The following is a 14,426-nucleotide window of genomic DNA, read 5'->3' as shown; positions in this document are numbered from 1 at the left end:
TCTGCTACCAGAGTTGGTGTGATAAATCTGTTCAAAGAACAAGATGGGACAGGATTTCAGCACCCCAGTGCTTCCATTGGCACACCTAAATGAAACAACCAGATTTCCATTGGGGAGGAGCTGGGCATTCAGCAATTTTGAAAATATGGCCCTAGTTCTCCGTATGCGGGGTGAAATACAGCCACCCTTCTAAAGGAGGGGAACCTTCCTCATGGGCAGGATCTTTACAGCACAAATAGGTCCATGTTCCGTAACTGGTCTTAGCTCCTTTTGCCGGTTGTGGGCGACGCTTGTACACGTTGGCTGAGGACTTGGGGGGATTGGACAGTGCGTGGGACATGGGGCCAGATTTTCCAAGGTGGTTAGGCACCTAAAAATGTAGATGGGCACCTAGTAGAATCTACACAAACAGGTTAGGTGTCTGACTCCCATAGGCGTTTTGTACACCTTGCTAGGCTCCCATCTGATCTTTAGGTACCTAAATACCCTTGACAGTCTGACTCAGGGCACTTTTCGCCTCAAGCTCTGATTTCAGTGGCAGCCCAGATTGGTATGGACGGTAGTTACCATCTGCCTGCTCAGTGGTCTCTCTGATGGATTGGTGGGTCTCAGTCCACTTCCCGGAGGACAGACGTCCACATTATAAACGAACTCCCCACCACCACCACCACCACCTGTCCAACTGGTGCTTTTGCTGGCACTCGGAGCAGAGGCGCCAATTATTGAATGGGTATGGAAACCCCCTCCCCCGCAACCTTAAAGGTGGGCTCCTCCATGTCAGAATTAAACCCCGTGAGCAGTGGGAAGCTTGCACTGCTGCCTTGTTCTATGGCCAAATAGTATTTAGCCACCAAGGCTGCTCGCCAGTCCGGCACCTCCAGCAGCACGGAATTCAGACACATCTGTAAAGAGGGCTGAAGCCAGGCAGCTGCTACATTTGCAATCTCTTGGCCAATCCAGAATGTCTCGACTGAAATGATGCAGAATCTTCTGTCTCCGTAAAGATGCACAAGTAGAGACCGTGATTAGCTAAGAGATTCCAGGATTGTTGTTAATATCTTAACCCATCCTGGCTTTCTAAATTAGAAAGAGACTTTCATGCTGGAGCAAACTCAGAAACAAGCATGCATGCCCTTTTCTGGCATTTCCCTGCATTCCCACTATGAGGTTGCTTGTGTTTTAAGCATTGTCTCCTTCACAGCCCAGCTTCTCCTTGATCATGCAGCTGAAGTCAAAGCCCTGTGCTTCTGACATCAGTTGGAAACGACTGTGATTCTTCCCGATGGGATCAGGCAAGGTTTGCAGATGCACCTTCTGCTTGAACCCATCTCTTCACTGGCTACACAGACTCTGTCAGATGTCGCTAGAAGCACAGGGAGGCATTTGAGGGTCGCACGACTGCAGACGAAATTATTAGGTTTTGTTTGCTGATTTCCACTGTTCACTGCTGAATGGTACTGAGGGCTCTGAACTCAAAAAAAGGCCCATCTCAATAAGTAGGTGGCAAAGCTTCATATATGTGATCCTGTATCCGGGACCTAGTTAGATGTGATTAGCAATCTGGTTCAGTGTGTGTGAATTCCCTGTGTTACAAAATGCACAGTTCACATATTTTTGAGCATGATATATTAATCTTATTTTCCCTTTATACAATTAGGCCCTGATTCTGCAAAGACTTATGCATGTGCTTAACTTTACACAAGCAAGTGGTCCATAGAGGCCATTGCAACTGCTTGCAATGTAAAGCAAGTCTTTGCAGGAGGGAGGCCTTAATTAGCAATTGGCATCTCATCCCTTCCTCCCCCCCTCTCCCCCCAATCCGACAACGGTAATTTGTCATTAAAAAGTATGGGCAGAAGTATGCATGGCATGCGAAAGGTGGATGGCTGTGTCTGTTATGTATTTGAGAGCTTTCCCCAGAAGGAAAACTCCTTCTGTCATACCTTTTTAATCTAAAAATTCAATTAAAAATAACCCTGTCTGTATAGAAGACAAACATGTTTTAAAAAAAACCAACCCCTCACAAAATCCTATTTGAAGTTGCATATTGAGAACAGATGCCGCTTATCCTGCGCTGCTAAAGGAACCATACGTTCTTCAGATTGGTTTGCACTGTCATTGGGTCCTGTAGGCGCAGAGAAGGGAGTCTGCGCGCAGTCAGCATAGCCTTTTTACAAGCTTCTGCTTTTTCCGTGTGGTCATTAACTGAGGCTTTGCCGTTCCTCTCACTGATAAACACACAGCACAATTCAAAGCAAGGCCGATCTCCCAGCTCCCAGCAAATGTCTGTTTATAACGGCAGCGCTGTCGCATGGCATTAACTGTCCTGCTTGAGCAAGGCACTGCCTGGCACTGTTGCCTAGCGACACTGCCTGATCTTGGAGAAACTGACATTGGTTTAGACTTGCTCACAGAGAAGTGGCTGGAGCTGCTACCTGGGGATGGAAGGGAATTGGAAATGACACTTGCTCTCCAGTGTGTGTATCCTGAAGTCTGTATTAATAGAGACGGAGGCAGAAAGATTCAAGTGACAATCCAAGCCCCAGTACGCTCGGCTTGTGTTGTCACTGCTTTGGATTGTTATAAGTGGTTGAGTAACCTGATGGCTTCTGTGTCCAGGGATCTTATGACGCGCTTCCAAGACAGCAAAAGCAGGAGACTGGGAGTTCTAACCCCAGCTCTGTCTTCCTGCGTGATCTTGGACAGGCATCACCTTGGACCGCTCAGCTCCAGTTTCCTCGTCTGGAAATGACACGCTTGGCCGAATTAGCAATTCTCTAGCATCTTCAAGGCTTGCTGCTAGTAAGAGGCCAATAAATGCTTCTCAGCAGGTTCACGCTTTAGACTTAAGGGCTCCAATTGCGATTAGATTCAGTGCCCCCGTTGGGGGTCAGAGCCTTGAGTTTGCACCGACGGAATCCAGGCTGTCAGGATGCCAATCCCGTGCAAGGATGCGCCTCGCCCTCTGTGATGTATTGGTAGCAACCATCATTAATGTAACTGGAGCGAAGGTATCGGAAGCTATAGAGCCGGTACTCTGCCGCTGTGTGCACTGCCAGGGAGCAGCAGCTGCTAAATGTACGGGTTTAAACATGACCCATTCCATTCCACATGGGAAGCGAATCTACCCCTAAGTTGCAACTACTATGTGGTTGATGTTCCTTTCGGACAGGACCAACTGCCCAATGTGGCATCCCCACCATTAGTAGATCTTTGCCTTTGAGGTCCTCTGCAGATTTTTCTATGTGGCAATCTGCTTGGGTTGCACAAGAAACAAGTGTGTTGGTCGTCTCCTGATCCCTGGCAGGGGCCTGTCTGTGCCCAGCACAATTGTCAGCTGATACGGCTTGTAACAGAGCCCCTCCGTGCCTGTTCCAGCTCCGTTTGCGCTTAGGAGCGGACTGTTCTGCTCTGCATCTTTTCCTAACCCAGGTGGGCCCTTCGTATGGGGGAGGAGGAGAAATGGGGAGTGAGGGGTTTTAACTCAGGAATTCATTAATTACTTGCCTCTCCTAGTTTCCATAGTAACCAAGGAAGAGAGGAAAACCCAAACCTGACTGTCTGGGTAGTTAGCCGCATGAACCGTGCCCATCCTCTGCAAATCGCTGTCCCAAAGCCTTCAGGAGCAGGGGTTAGTCCAGCTGCTGGTCGTCACTGAGTAAAGCCTGAACTCAAAGTTCCCATGCTGTGGAGAGAGCTGCTCGGCTCTTCAGGGGTAATCGATTCTGCAGCAACTCAGCTGTGGCCCCCACCTGCTGGCTAAGCGGAGGAAGAGGGGCAGCTGCTCCAGGGCAAGCTCGCAGCATGCGAAGTCAGACCCCTTCCCTGCTCTCTGCTGTATGGAGTGAGGCTTAGATGCTCCTCCTTTGACCCCCCCTGCTCCAGCGCTGACTTAATTGCTTCCATTCTTTAAACAAAACCTTTGTGTGGCACTCTGGAGTTTAGTATTCGTGAACATGGGCGACCGAAGGCGCTGGCTGGTCAGGTACCCACTCCCTATGTGGATGGTGTACTGTCCTGCCACCACACCATCCCTTTTCATGTAGTGAGTTTTCTGGGCCAGTGCCCTCTGCCTGCTTGCCTTGAGGTTTATTTGCCACTGTTTCCAAAGGGCATGCTGGGTCTTCCCAGCTGCTTGCAACCAAGTTTGCATTTTCCTCTCCATCTTCCTGGTTGCTGTGGAAAGTACAAGCTACTGACCAGGGTCCGACACAGCCCAGCCCATTCGTTTCCCACACAGGCCCTCGTCCTCACCTGTAGGCTGATCTGGCACAAGGGAGCGGTTGAATTTGTGAGGTTGGAAACAGACGGTATTGAACTTTCCTTCTGCTCTCTCTAGTGGGCGAGTTGAAAATGCCATGCTCTAATCAGCCGAGTGCCTTCAGCTCACCTGTGCGGTAAACACTTGTAACAGTTTTGGAGCAAAGGAGGGAGCTGGGTTTTCAAAACGGGCATCAGAAGGCTCCCCCAGCATGCATTGCTTGAGGAGCTTCTATCCCCCTTTTTGCTCAGGAAGGCGATTCTGGGAACACAGGCCACATCCTTGTTCCTCCCTTTCCTGAATTTCCTGAGCCTGTGAATAATTGCGCCCTCAGCTAATACGCAGAAGGGTGACCATGTGGTCTAGTGATTGGAGCAAAAGGACTGGCAGCCTGGCGCAGCTTGAGTCCAGTCCCACTTTGTGCCAGCATCTTCAGGCCAACTGGAAGTTGGCTAGAACACAAGAACCACCTGGTGAACTAGTAGATAGAACATCAGCTGAACTTACTGCCGTAAGTAACGTCCTGGAAAGCCAGGGAATTACCCCGGTAACCCACAGCCAGGAGTGGCTGGGACCTCAAGGGACGTTTGTGGTTATCTCAAGATTCCCCTGACTATCAAAAGCTGGGAATGGAAGAGGGGTGGATCACTCCAGAATTGCCCTGTTCTGGACATTGTCCCCGAAGCTCCAGTATTGGCCACTGTTGGAGAGAGGACGCTGGGCAGGAATGGACCATGGTCTTGACCCAATATGGCCATTCTTCCGTTCTCGTCTACTGAACTTGCTTTCCTAGGTCAGCAGGTTGTGTGGCTTTAGGAATGAGACTTACAGGGGCACTGCTCATATCTTGGCCTCTATGGCCCAGAGTTTCTTCCTTCTGGCCTCAAAAAGACCACAGCCATCCCATCCCTTAAATTGGGTTTTGGGTTCCACAGGCCATCAGTGTGGGCCATTGATTTGGATGCTGTGTATTCTGGATCCCTGCTGCTGCTGCTGTTTCGCTGTAAGGTGCCTGAGAAATAGGTGTCATGGTTACAGCCGTATATTTATGTGCAGGTAAAATCATACGTCTCTCCCGAGTGCTACAGTCACAAATTGTATAAAAACCTCATCACGGCCGCACTGCCGGGAGGCAGATGGGAAAGGCGTTTTCTCTCACCCGCTAAGTCACTGAAAAGGGTTTGAATTCAGGGTGCAGAGAATTGTGTTAATGACTGAGAAGCCAAAGTTGAGATTTAGGCAGTGAACTCATTTGTTCTTACCAAGCAGCATCCTCTGGCTTGGAAGCGCAGGGCACAATGTCCAAAATCAGCCTGTCCAAGTTCTGGGCTTTTTTTTAGGAATCTGCAGCTCACGGAAGGGACCCGGGCCTTGCTGTACTCTCGCCTTGCCTAGAGTAGTGTGATCGTGGAGGTGGGAGAGGGATCCCTGAGGGAGACCCAAATCCGAAGGGAGGTCTCCAGGGAGATGGAACACTTGTGACCAAATCTTGCTCTTGCCTCATTCTCCGATGTGCGCCTTCCCCCGTAGACTCACTGTCTCATGCAGTTGCCAGTTCTTCCTCGTCTGTGCACTCCTGTTCTGTTTGTACACTGCCTAGCACAGTGGGCCCATGGTCCGTGACTAGGGGTTCTAGGATAACACAGGTGACATTTGGGGGTGTAGTTCTGTGTGTCTGGTGTGCACACTTGATTTAATAGGTGTTTTTCTGTTTGAAGACACCGTTTCCAGTAAGCTGCAGAACAACAATGTTTACACCATTGCCAAGAGGAATGTGGAAGGCCAGGACATGCTCTACCAGTCTCTGAAGCTCACCAATGGCATCTGGATCTTGGCTGAGCTACGTATCCAACCTGGGAACCCGAATTACACAGTAAGACCCTTGGGCTCTTGGCATGGGGCGGAGAGGAGAGGCCACACATCCTTTCATAAGCTATGTCAAATCTGAGCCTGCTTCTTCCCAGCGTGCTCATTTGGGGCAGGGCCTGTTAATTTCAGCGCCAAAGGAAATCTCTGCTGAGCTGGGAGGAGTTGGGAACCCACTGATGATAGCTACGTTAGTGACCCGCTGAGCTAGGTTAATGCTGACTCAGCAGCAGGCGTTTATTGGCCGAGATTGTTACCACTCGAATTAGCCAAGAGAAATCAACACAAAAGCATTGCCAGAATTCTCCCCAACCTCTGCCTTTCCACCTCCCCCTCTAGTAAACAAGACTAGATTTGTGCCATGCTGAGCTGTTGAAGCATAGACCAGCTGTCCAGACTTGGGAGATTTCCTTGGCCTGGCCTCTGTGGCAGCCACTCATAGGCAAGCGCGCTGCTTGTCCCACATGTAGCTACTTCCTTTAACTGGCCTGCCTCCCTACTGCTTATTGTTGTAGATTCTTCTCGCTGCTGATGGAGTCTCTCTCCTGGTTTGAGAATCTCAAGGCACACCCCGGGGGGCCCTTTGTGTGGAAGGAAAACAATTAAAACCCTTGAAAATATACTGCCGAAAAGGAAGTTTGTCGTGCGAGCAGGGCTCTGATTTGTGAGCTGGTCTGCTGTTGGGAATTGGCAGCTTGGTGGTTAGCATTGCCCTTAAGGGAAAGCACCTCTCAAGGTTATTGACCTACGCCAGCCGAATACCACTGGCATTATCTTGGTTTAATGTGGTGTGAATTCTGATTCTGTGGGATAGGACTGTCAGGAGTGTACAGGTCCCCCATTGAACATTGGTGCAGGTCTATTAATCATACCGCTAAGGAGTAAGCATTCGTAAGGGTGGGGTCCCATTTATCTTCTTTTGCTCATTTCCCCAATTCTGTCACAAAATTGGCTAGCTTTTCCTACGTGAGTGGGAGTGTGCTTTTGCAGAACTCAGCGCTTTGGTGGACAGCAACTGGGACTAAATATTTGAAGTTGTATGTAAATTAAAAAAAAAAAAAAAAACTGGTATCCTGGAAAAGACAATGGTAACCTGTGCTAACCCGGTATGGCTCTTTGTCACCCCTTTGAGGTTTGAGTCTGCTGCTGCAACAGAGTTAAGGGACATGGTCTTTTAGCCCAACTAGTAGAGGCTCATGCTTTGAGATCCACAGGGTTCTGGGTTCGGTCTTCAGTCAACCCAGCTCAAGGTGCACAATCGTTAGGGCAGAAGAACTTGAACGGTGGGGACAGGAAAGTGTTACTTGTCTTTGCCTACCTATGTTAGGCCAGACTGACTCTCCGTTAGACATCTGTGTGCAGCACCATTGGTGTGCATAGCACCTTGCAGAGTGGGTGATGCATCGTGGCAGCCTCGCTGTGTATTAGACTGGGTGGAGTCTGGATCCAATGCAGTGAAATGGATCCTGAGGGATTAACAGACTAGCTAGTAGAGATGGGCTGTGTGTTATCTGCTGCCTTCTTACACTAACCTCGGCTTCACTTCTCTCCTAGCTGTCCCTGAAGTGCCGGGCTCCTGAAGTGTCCCAGTACATCTACCAGGTCTACGACGGCATTTTGAAAAACTAACAGCATGGGTCCATGTCTCACTCCGCAGAGGGAGGAAGGGAGACTCCGGATCCTCCCGTTATCGGTGCAGGCAAAGAACTCTAACTGGAAGCAGCTGTATTCATGTGTAGGATTTCAGACAAACGCACCGAGAAACCAAGGTAGCGATTAGTATCCACATGCTAATAATAATATAGGGAACAACTGTTTGATATTTTTAGCGTCCATGGAAACTTTGTAACCACTGCTTCAACCACTCCCGTGTCCCCCCAGCGCCACTGTTCTGTCGTTCTTTCTTGTGGGCTTTTCCATCTCGTGCCAATGTTTTAGCGTTTTCTAAACCGCGTTAGGCGTAGTTGATATTTTGTAATATATGGCTCGTTTAAAACCCGAAAAAGACAAGTCTCTTGTTCATTAAAACAAGGCAAAGGCATCATAGAAACACAAACTGCACTTTATTATTTTATATTTTTTATACGTTTGGGGTTTTTTTTGTATTGTAACCAGATGAAAAAAGGGAAAAAAAAACAAAACACAGATCTGGAGTAGTGAAAACATCCACGGGAACGCAGGTGAGCTAGGACTAGCGTAGCCTTGAGGAGCCAGTGACGTGTGGAGAGAGCCAGTTCAGACCCAAGGTGCATCTACTTGGGTTGGATGGGGCTTTGGGTCGTACTTGTGTGTCGTACCCGATGCTCATCCCAGAAATCTCTGCCCCAGCTATCTTGCCTGGTTGCGGTCCTGGGGTTTGGAAGTGGGTCTTCATTGCATGGGGAAGTAGGAGCTGGTAGGGTCTGGTTTGATAATGGGGCAGCAGATGGCAAAACGAGGAAGGAAACAGCAGGTCTGACTCCCAGAATGCAAGGCTCTTGGCAGAGCACGGGGTGCAGTCATTGCCTTTTTTCCCCTTTCCCGCTCATTCCCTGTGTCTTCCTGCGACAGCCTGTCTGCCTTCCTCCCGCTGGGCCAGCTTCAGCTAGCTGAGTTGGGTTATGCCTAGCTCCGCCTGCTGTCCAGGCTGAAGGACCTGTGCGGGAAATCTGAATCTCGGCAGAGGATGGTCACAGCCGCTTTGCCTACGGTTCTCTGTGGGAGCATCCTCGAGCGCTTGCCTGCTGAGGTGTGAGTGCGAAAGCTGGGGGACACGGCAGCATCTGGCTGTGCGCTTTGGGTTAAATTCGCTGGAGGAGTCCAAGCCCCTCCTCGCCCCCCTTACACCTGCGGTCACTGGCACTGCGGGGCAAGTTGCCCCGGGCTTTGGAAAGCCTTTTCTCCCAGAGCCCTGGAAAGCTTGCCGTCAAAAGTGGCTGAGGAGGAAGCACCCATTATGCAGGGGTGCAAAGGAGAGTCGCCGAGAAGCTGATTGGGAGTCGCAGCTCACCTCCCCCCCACTTGTGACACGCAAAATATTTAGTGATGGGGGAGAGTCTTGAGTGCAATCTCCAGCCCTGTAAACCCTCAGCTCCGGACGACCCTACTGCTGCAGGGGCCAGTGGGTGCTGTAGGTGAGGTGATCTCACAGGCTCGTCCCCTCCATCCCGTCGCCAGAGCTGGGCTTTCTGTGCCAAAGGCAATAGACTGCGGGTCATTAGGGGTCCTAGCGTCTGAAACTCACTGGCTCCCTTACTCCTCTCTGTTGCAGCTCCTGCTCACGCAGCAGGCTCCCAGGGTGGAGGGTGGCTGTTTGGGCTTCCTGCCAGCCAGGGAGTTTCCCTGTCACAGGCAAGGCGCTGGAATAGACCCCATGAAAGGTGAAACAAAAGCGGGGATAGTAGCTGGCTTGGCTCTATCCATCGGTCCATCTACATAGCTGAATGTGTCAACCCAGCCCCAGAACAGCTTCTGCAGTCCCCACTGCTCTCAGCTGATGCTTGGCACAGCGCTTCCCCCAGGAGTGAAGCGACCCCCTTAACATGACCACATACAACCCTCAGAGCCTGTGCTCTTGAACCCCGAGACCGGGCGGGGATCACCTGTGAGGTGCATGTGAATCTGGGGCTACAGAACGGGACTGTAACGGTGGCCCTGGAGAATAAGGGGGAAGGGAAGGGGCCAGCGAGGGTAGGCCAGGTCACGGGCGGGATGAAATGTGGTTCCATGGCAGGGAGACTCAGGTTGAAGCCAGTTCTCAGCCAGGGAAGCGAGTGAAGATTGGGAGCAACTGCATCCTTCGCTTGTATGAGCTGAGCTGCGTCCTCGGTGCAGAGATCGCTTGGCAGCATGAATCCTGGCTGGGCAGAAGGCGGGACGGAGTTGTAAAAACCAGGCACTTGAGCATGCACCAGCTTGGCTGTTTGATTAGTTGTCTGAAGCCCTGAGGATAGCTGGGCTGCGAGCACTGCGGAAATAATTATTACAGTAATTGATAAAGTGCTGGGTGCGCCGAGGCACGTGCCTCTCTCGAGCCGCCCCTCGGAGCCAAGCTGTGAAGCAGCACCCGGCCTCTCGTAAGTTTCCACCGTAGAGTTCAGCTGTGTGCACGGGAGGGGGTGGGCAGAGGGGGCGTGAGGGGGCAGCAGGGGAAAGCCCTGTTCTCTCTCTGCCAAGGGACGGCAGATTCTGCACAGCGCCCCGTATTCCCCTGGCTGTGGTGCTGGCTAATGGAGATTGCCGCTCAGTGAGCCTGCACCGGATTAGGTCACTGACCTGGGAGAAGCGGTGGAGGATCCCTGGGAATAACGGCACGAGTCTTGCTCAGTTAAGCCCTCTGTAAAGCCTGAACACGGGAAAGCATTAAACAAAACCCTGAGCAAAGCCCTCGCCTGCCCGGAACTCCTTCCCCCCGCGGTGTCTGTGCGTCTCTTCTGGGCCTGTGCTGTGTGTGTGTCTGCATGCCGTGAAGCGTGGGCTGTGGGAAGGGGAGCCGGAGGGCAGGCAAGGAGAATTGCTCAGCGTCGATGCCATTCCATTGTACTGCATATCCACTCTGATGTGTTCACTTGTTGGTAAAGCTTTACCTTCTGTCCTTGTCAATAAACTTGTCATTTACATGAACGCCCAGCTGTGGTGTGCCTCTGTTTGGGAAGGGGGGCTGGAGGATGCAGCAGGAGCAGCTGATAACTCTCCTGAGAAGCACTGGCATCCTTGCCAGGTGACCTATGGACCAGAGACCTCCGTTTCTGTCCATCTCGGACCTTGAACGTGCTCAGACTGCCCCAAGCTGGTCAGACGCAGAGAAGGTGCCGTGTGACTGGAGATTTATTTGTGATCATTTCCCCCGTCGCCCAAAATAAAACCCTGCTCTGTTCCCTGGCTGCAAATGTTCCGTAACACCCGTACCAGCGAACGTACCTTTCCCCTCCTGTGCTTGGCATTATTTATTGTGTGCATTACAATAGTACCCAGAGGCTGTCGCCAAGATATGGGCCCCCTTATTCCAAGTCCTCGAACACACGGTGAGAGAGTCTTTACCCTAAAGAGCTTTCAGTCGAAATATACTGGGCAGATGACGGGCAGGAGGGAAACTGAGGCACAGAGTAGGGCGGTGACGTCTAAGATCAGTGGGAGAGCTGAGAACAGAACTCTGGTTTCCTGACTCCCACTCCGGTGTCCTGGAGCTACTAGACCATGATGTTCTACTCAACTTTATCATTTGCTAGTTAAATTACAACGCACTATTGATTTTGCTGAGCAGCTTTGAGGCTCCCACCCACCTTCAGCTCCAGATGCTTTGCACTTAAATCACTGACTCCGAGCCTGGGCAGGGTGGAGAGGTTAAAATAAAGAACATCAGGCGCGTCGCTGGATCAAGCAGGTGGAGATGGGTGGGCTTTCCCCTCGTCCTTTGGGAGTCTCAGCAGACCAAAGTCTCAGTTCAGAAGGAGGCGCTGACCATGAATGGATCCGATCCTGTAGTTGGGAAGTTACCGTGCTGAGCCCACAGCATCCCAGCGTTGCCAGCTCTGGTGACAGTTAGTGTTCTTAAAAGCCCCAGTTTCTGGAGTCATGTGAGAATCTCAGCTTTCATTTAAAGTAAGAGCAAGTTCCTCGCCCACATGGGAAAAAGCCTCTTGAACAGGATGTCCCCTAACGGAGCCTTAACTAGGAAACTAAAGGGAAAAGTCCCCCAACTATTTTTACAAGTTCGGGGTTTTAAGCCATGGCTTTTTGCAGGCCTGACTCAGAATCTTTGAAGCCTTGGGTTTGTCAGTGAGCGGCCCCTGTATCATGCCCTGATGCTAAGTCAGCCCCGGCCTGGGAGAGGAGGACAGAGCTCAAAAGCAAAGCAGCCAGCATGTTGCGGGTGGAAGGTGGCTGTAAAAGGAAGACTTGGGCCCAATACCAGACCAGTGCCATGGGAGGTGGGGAGATCTAGGAACCCTAGATTAGCCACAGCAGCCTGCGCCCTGTAATATGAAACCCTGCTGAGTAAGGGTACGTCTACGCTGCAAGAGAAGACCTGTGGCAGCGAGCCTCCCAGCCAGGCAGATGATTCAGGTTCGTGCTATGGGGCTAAATATAGCCATGTAGATGTGTGGAGCCCGGGCTCTGAAATCTGGGACGGGGGAGGGTGTCAGAGCCCGGGCTCCTGCCCGCACCCCTGCATCGACACGGTTATTTTTAACCCTATAGCGTGAGCCTGCGTCAACTGACCCAGGCTCTGAGATTTACTATCACGGGGTTTGTTTTGCAGTGTAGACGTACCCTTTCTCGCTCCAGAGCCATGCCTAATGAAACCCCTTTCATTCACTCCCTTCTGTAGCAGCTGCTCCATTGAAATCTGCCTCCAGCCTTGTGTTCCACCAAGTCAAAGCGTATTCAAGCGCTTTGTCACCTTCCACCAGTGAGCTGGGGTTACCGATGCTTTCCGAGTGGGAGGGCCTCGCTCCGTAGCCATAGTAAAAGAGAACCGAGCCCCAAAGAGATTAAGTGATTTGCCCAGGTTCACACAAGGGAGTCGGTAGCAGAGCTGGGAAGCGAACCAACCTCTCCTGAATCCTGCTGTCTCCCTACCATGTTCCTCATTAGACACAGCTGACGCATAGGCTCATGAGTTCCCCTGTCACCAGCTCTTCCTCGCTCCGTGGCACCAAGCAGTTTATCAAAATAAACCGTGCAGACATTTGGCTAAGTTTCTCGCAGTAACTACATGTCCAAATGAAGCTTAATGGCCCAATTTGTCCATGTCGCACGGCTGATGAGATACATGAAGGCTGGGAATGAGACTTCCCCCATCAGGAAAGTGTCCCTCAAGGGAGTCTCTTCCTGACACTCCGGGCTGCTCAATCAGTGGTTTATTACTAGGTGCACCTCACGGTGCGATTGGGCACGGATTGGTCAGGCCTGGAGTCGGCTTTATTTGTGTGTAACTTAGGCCAAATCATTCTTAGCTGAGCCAACCCTTCTGGGGTTCCGGGGAAGGCAGGGGAGGTAGCCTCCCTCCACTCTAGCTAATCCTTCCTGGTTTCCTCCCTTTACCATGCACTGGGGAGAGAGGAAGAAGTGGCATAGTGGGCAGGAGTCATTAGTCCACATATGTGCTATGGGGGATAGCTCAGTGGTTTGAGCATTGGCCTGCTAAACCCAGGGTTGTGAGTTCAATCCTTGAGGGGGCCATTTAGGGAGCTGGGGCAAAAATCTGTCTGGGGATTGGTCCTGCTTTGAGCAGGGGGTTGGACTAGATGACCTCCTGAGGTCCCTTCCAACCCTGATAGTCTATGATTCTATTTATTCAGAGACCCAACGGCTAATTTTGGGTGGTTTCACCTTGATCCCTACCTTTGAACTTCTCTTCCCGTTGCTAAGCTGCTGCCGAATGGCAGCCTCTCCGAGGGGCCAAGGGATAGTAGAGGCAGTTAAGGGTCATAAATGTTGTGGGAGAAGCCTGCTTTCAAGTGGCACTTTCCAGCTCTCTCTTTCATAAGCACAGGGGCCCAGATCCTCAAAGGTATTTAGGCCTCTAACTCCCATTGGGGATCTGGGCCCGGGCATGTTGTCTAGTGGTCAGTCGTTCCTGGCTCGGCCACTGATTTGCCATCCGGCCTAACCTCACTTAGCATCTGTCCCTCAGCGTGCTCCATCTCTAAATACTAATGCTTTGCCTTTCTCTCATAAGAACATAAGACTGACCCTATTGGGTCAGACCAAGGGTCCATCTAGCCCAGTGTCCTGTCTTCCGACAGCGGCCAGTGCCAGGTGCCCCAGAGGGAATGAACAGAGCAGGTCATCATCAAGTGATCCATCCCCTGTCGCCCATTCCCAGCTTCCCAAACTAGCATCTCTGGGGAAGGACTGGGAAAAAATCAGTTATTGTTTAAAAAAAAATAATAATAATAATTGGAAAACTTGGTAAAAATAACAAATTTTCCATGAAAATTTTCATTTTCAACAAAAAGGCATTTTTGTGTCAAAAGCGTTTGAAATGAAAACATTTGACCCATTCTCGTTATTAGATGTTTCTTGCAATTATAAAATTTGGCCAGGATACAATCGACACATGACTTCAGTAGCCCCAGCCTCCGTGATCGTGGTACCAGTCCCATTTTACAGAGACGGAAATGGAGTTAGAGAGATTAAGTGACTTTGCTGAGGTCATAGGTCAGTGGCACAGGGCTTCTGGCTCCACCCCCTACTCTAACCATTCGGCCGGGCTCTCTAATGGATCTAAGACAAGGTTTGGCAGGAGCAAGAGTTAGTTGGGAGAATTGGGAGGTCTTTGGCTGAAAGAACTCAACATTATGGGACCAGCCCT

The 14,426-nt window shown here is 50.9% G+C and overlaps 1 protein-coding gene across 1 annotated transcript in view; it reads left to right on the top strand.

Moving 5' to 3' along the window:
• AP2B1 (adaptor related protein complex 2 subunit beta 1) overlaps positions 1 to 10,724 on the top strand; it is a 105,547-nt gene extending 94,823 nt beyond the window's left edge. Inside the window, exons 21-22 of the mRNA XM_065418074.1 lie at positions 5,980 to 6,134; positions 7,682 to 10,724. Coding sequence (XP_065274146.1) covers positions 5,980 to 6,134; positions 7,682 to 7,756 — 230 coding nt within the window. The 3' untranslated portion in view covers positions 7,757 to 10,724. The remainder of the gene's footprint in view (positions 1 to 5,979; positions 6,135 to 7,681) is intronic.
• The last annotated feature ends 3,702 nt before the right edge of the window (positions 10,725 to 14,426 follow it).

Source organism: Emys orbicularis, chromosome 17 (genome assembly GCF_028017835.1).
Source record: "Emys orbicularis isolate rEmyOrb1 chromosome 17, rEmyOrb1.hap1, whole genome shotgun sequence".
Classification (NCBI taxonomy): Eukaryota; Metazoa; Chordata; order Testudines; family Emydidae; genus Emys; species Emys orbicularis.
The sequence above is the reverse complement of the archived record's forward strand: the minus strand, read 5'-3'. Positions and strand labels throughout refer to the sequence as shown.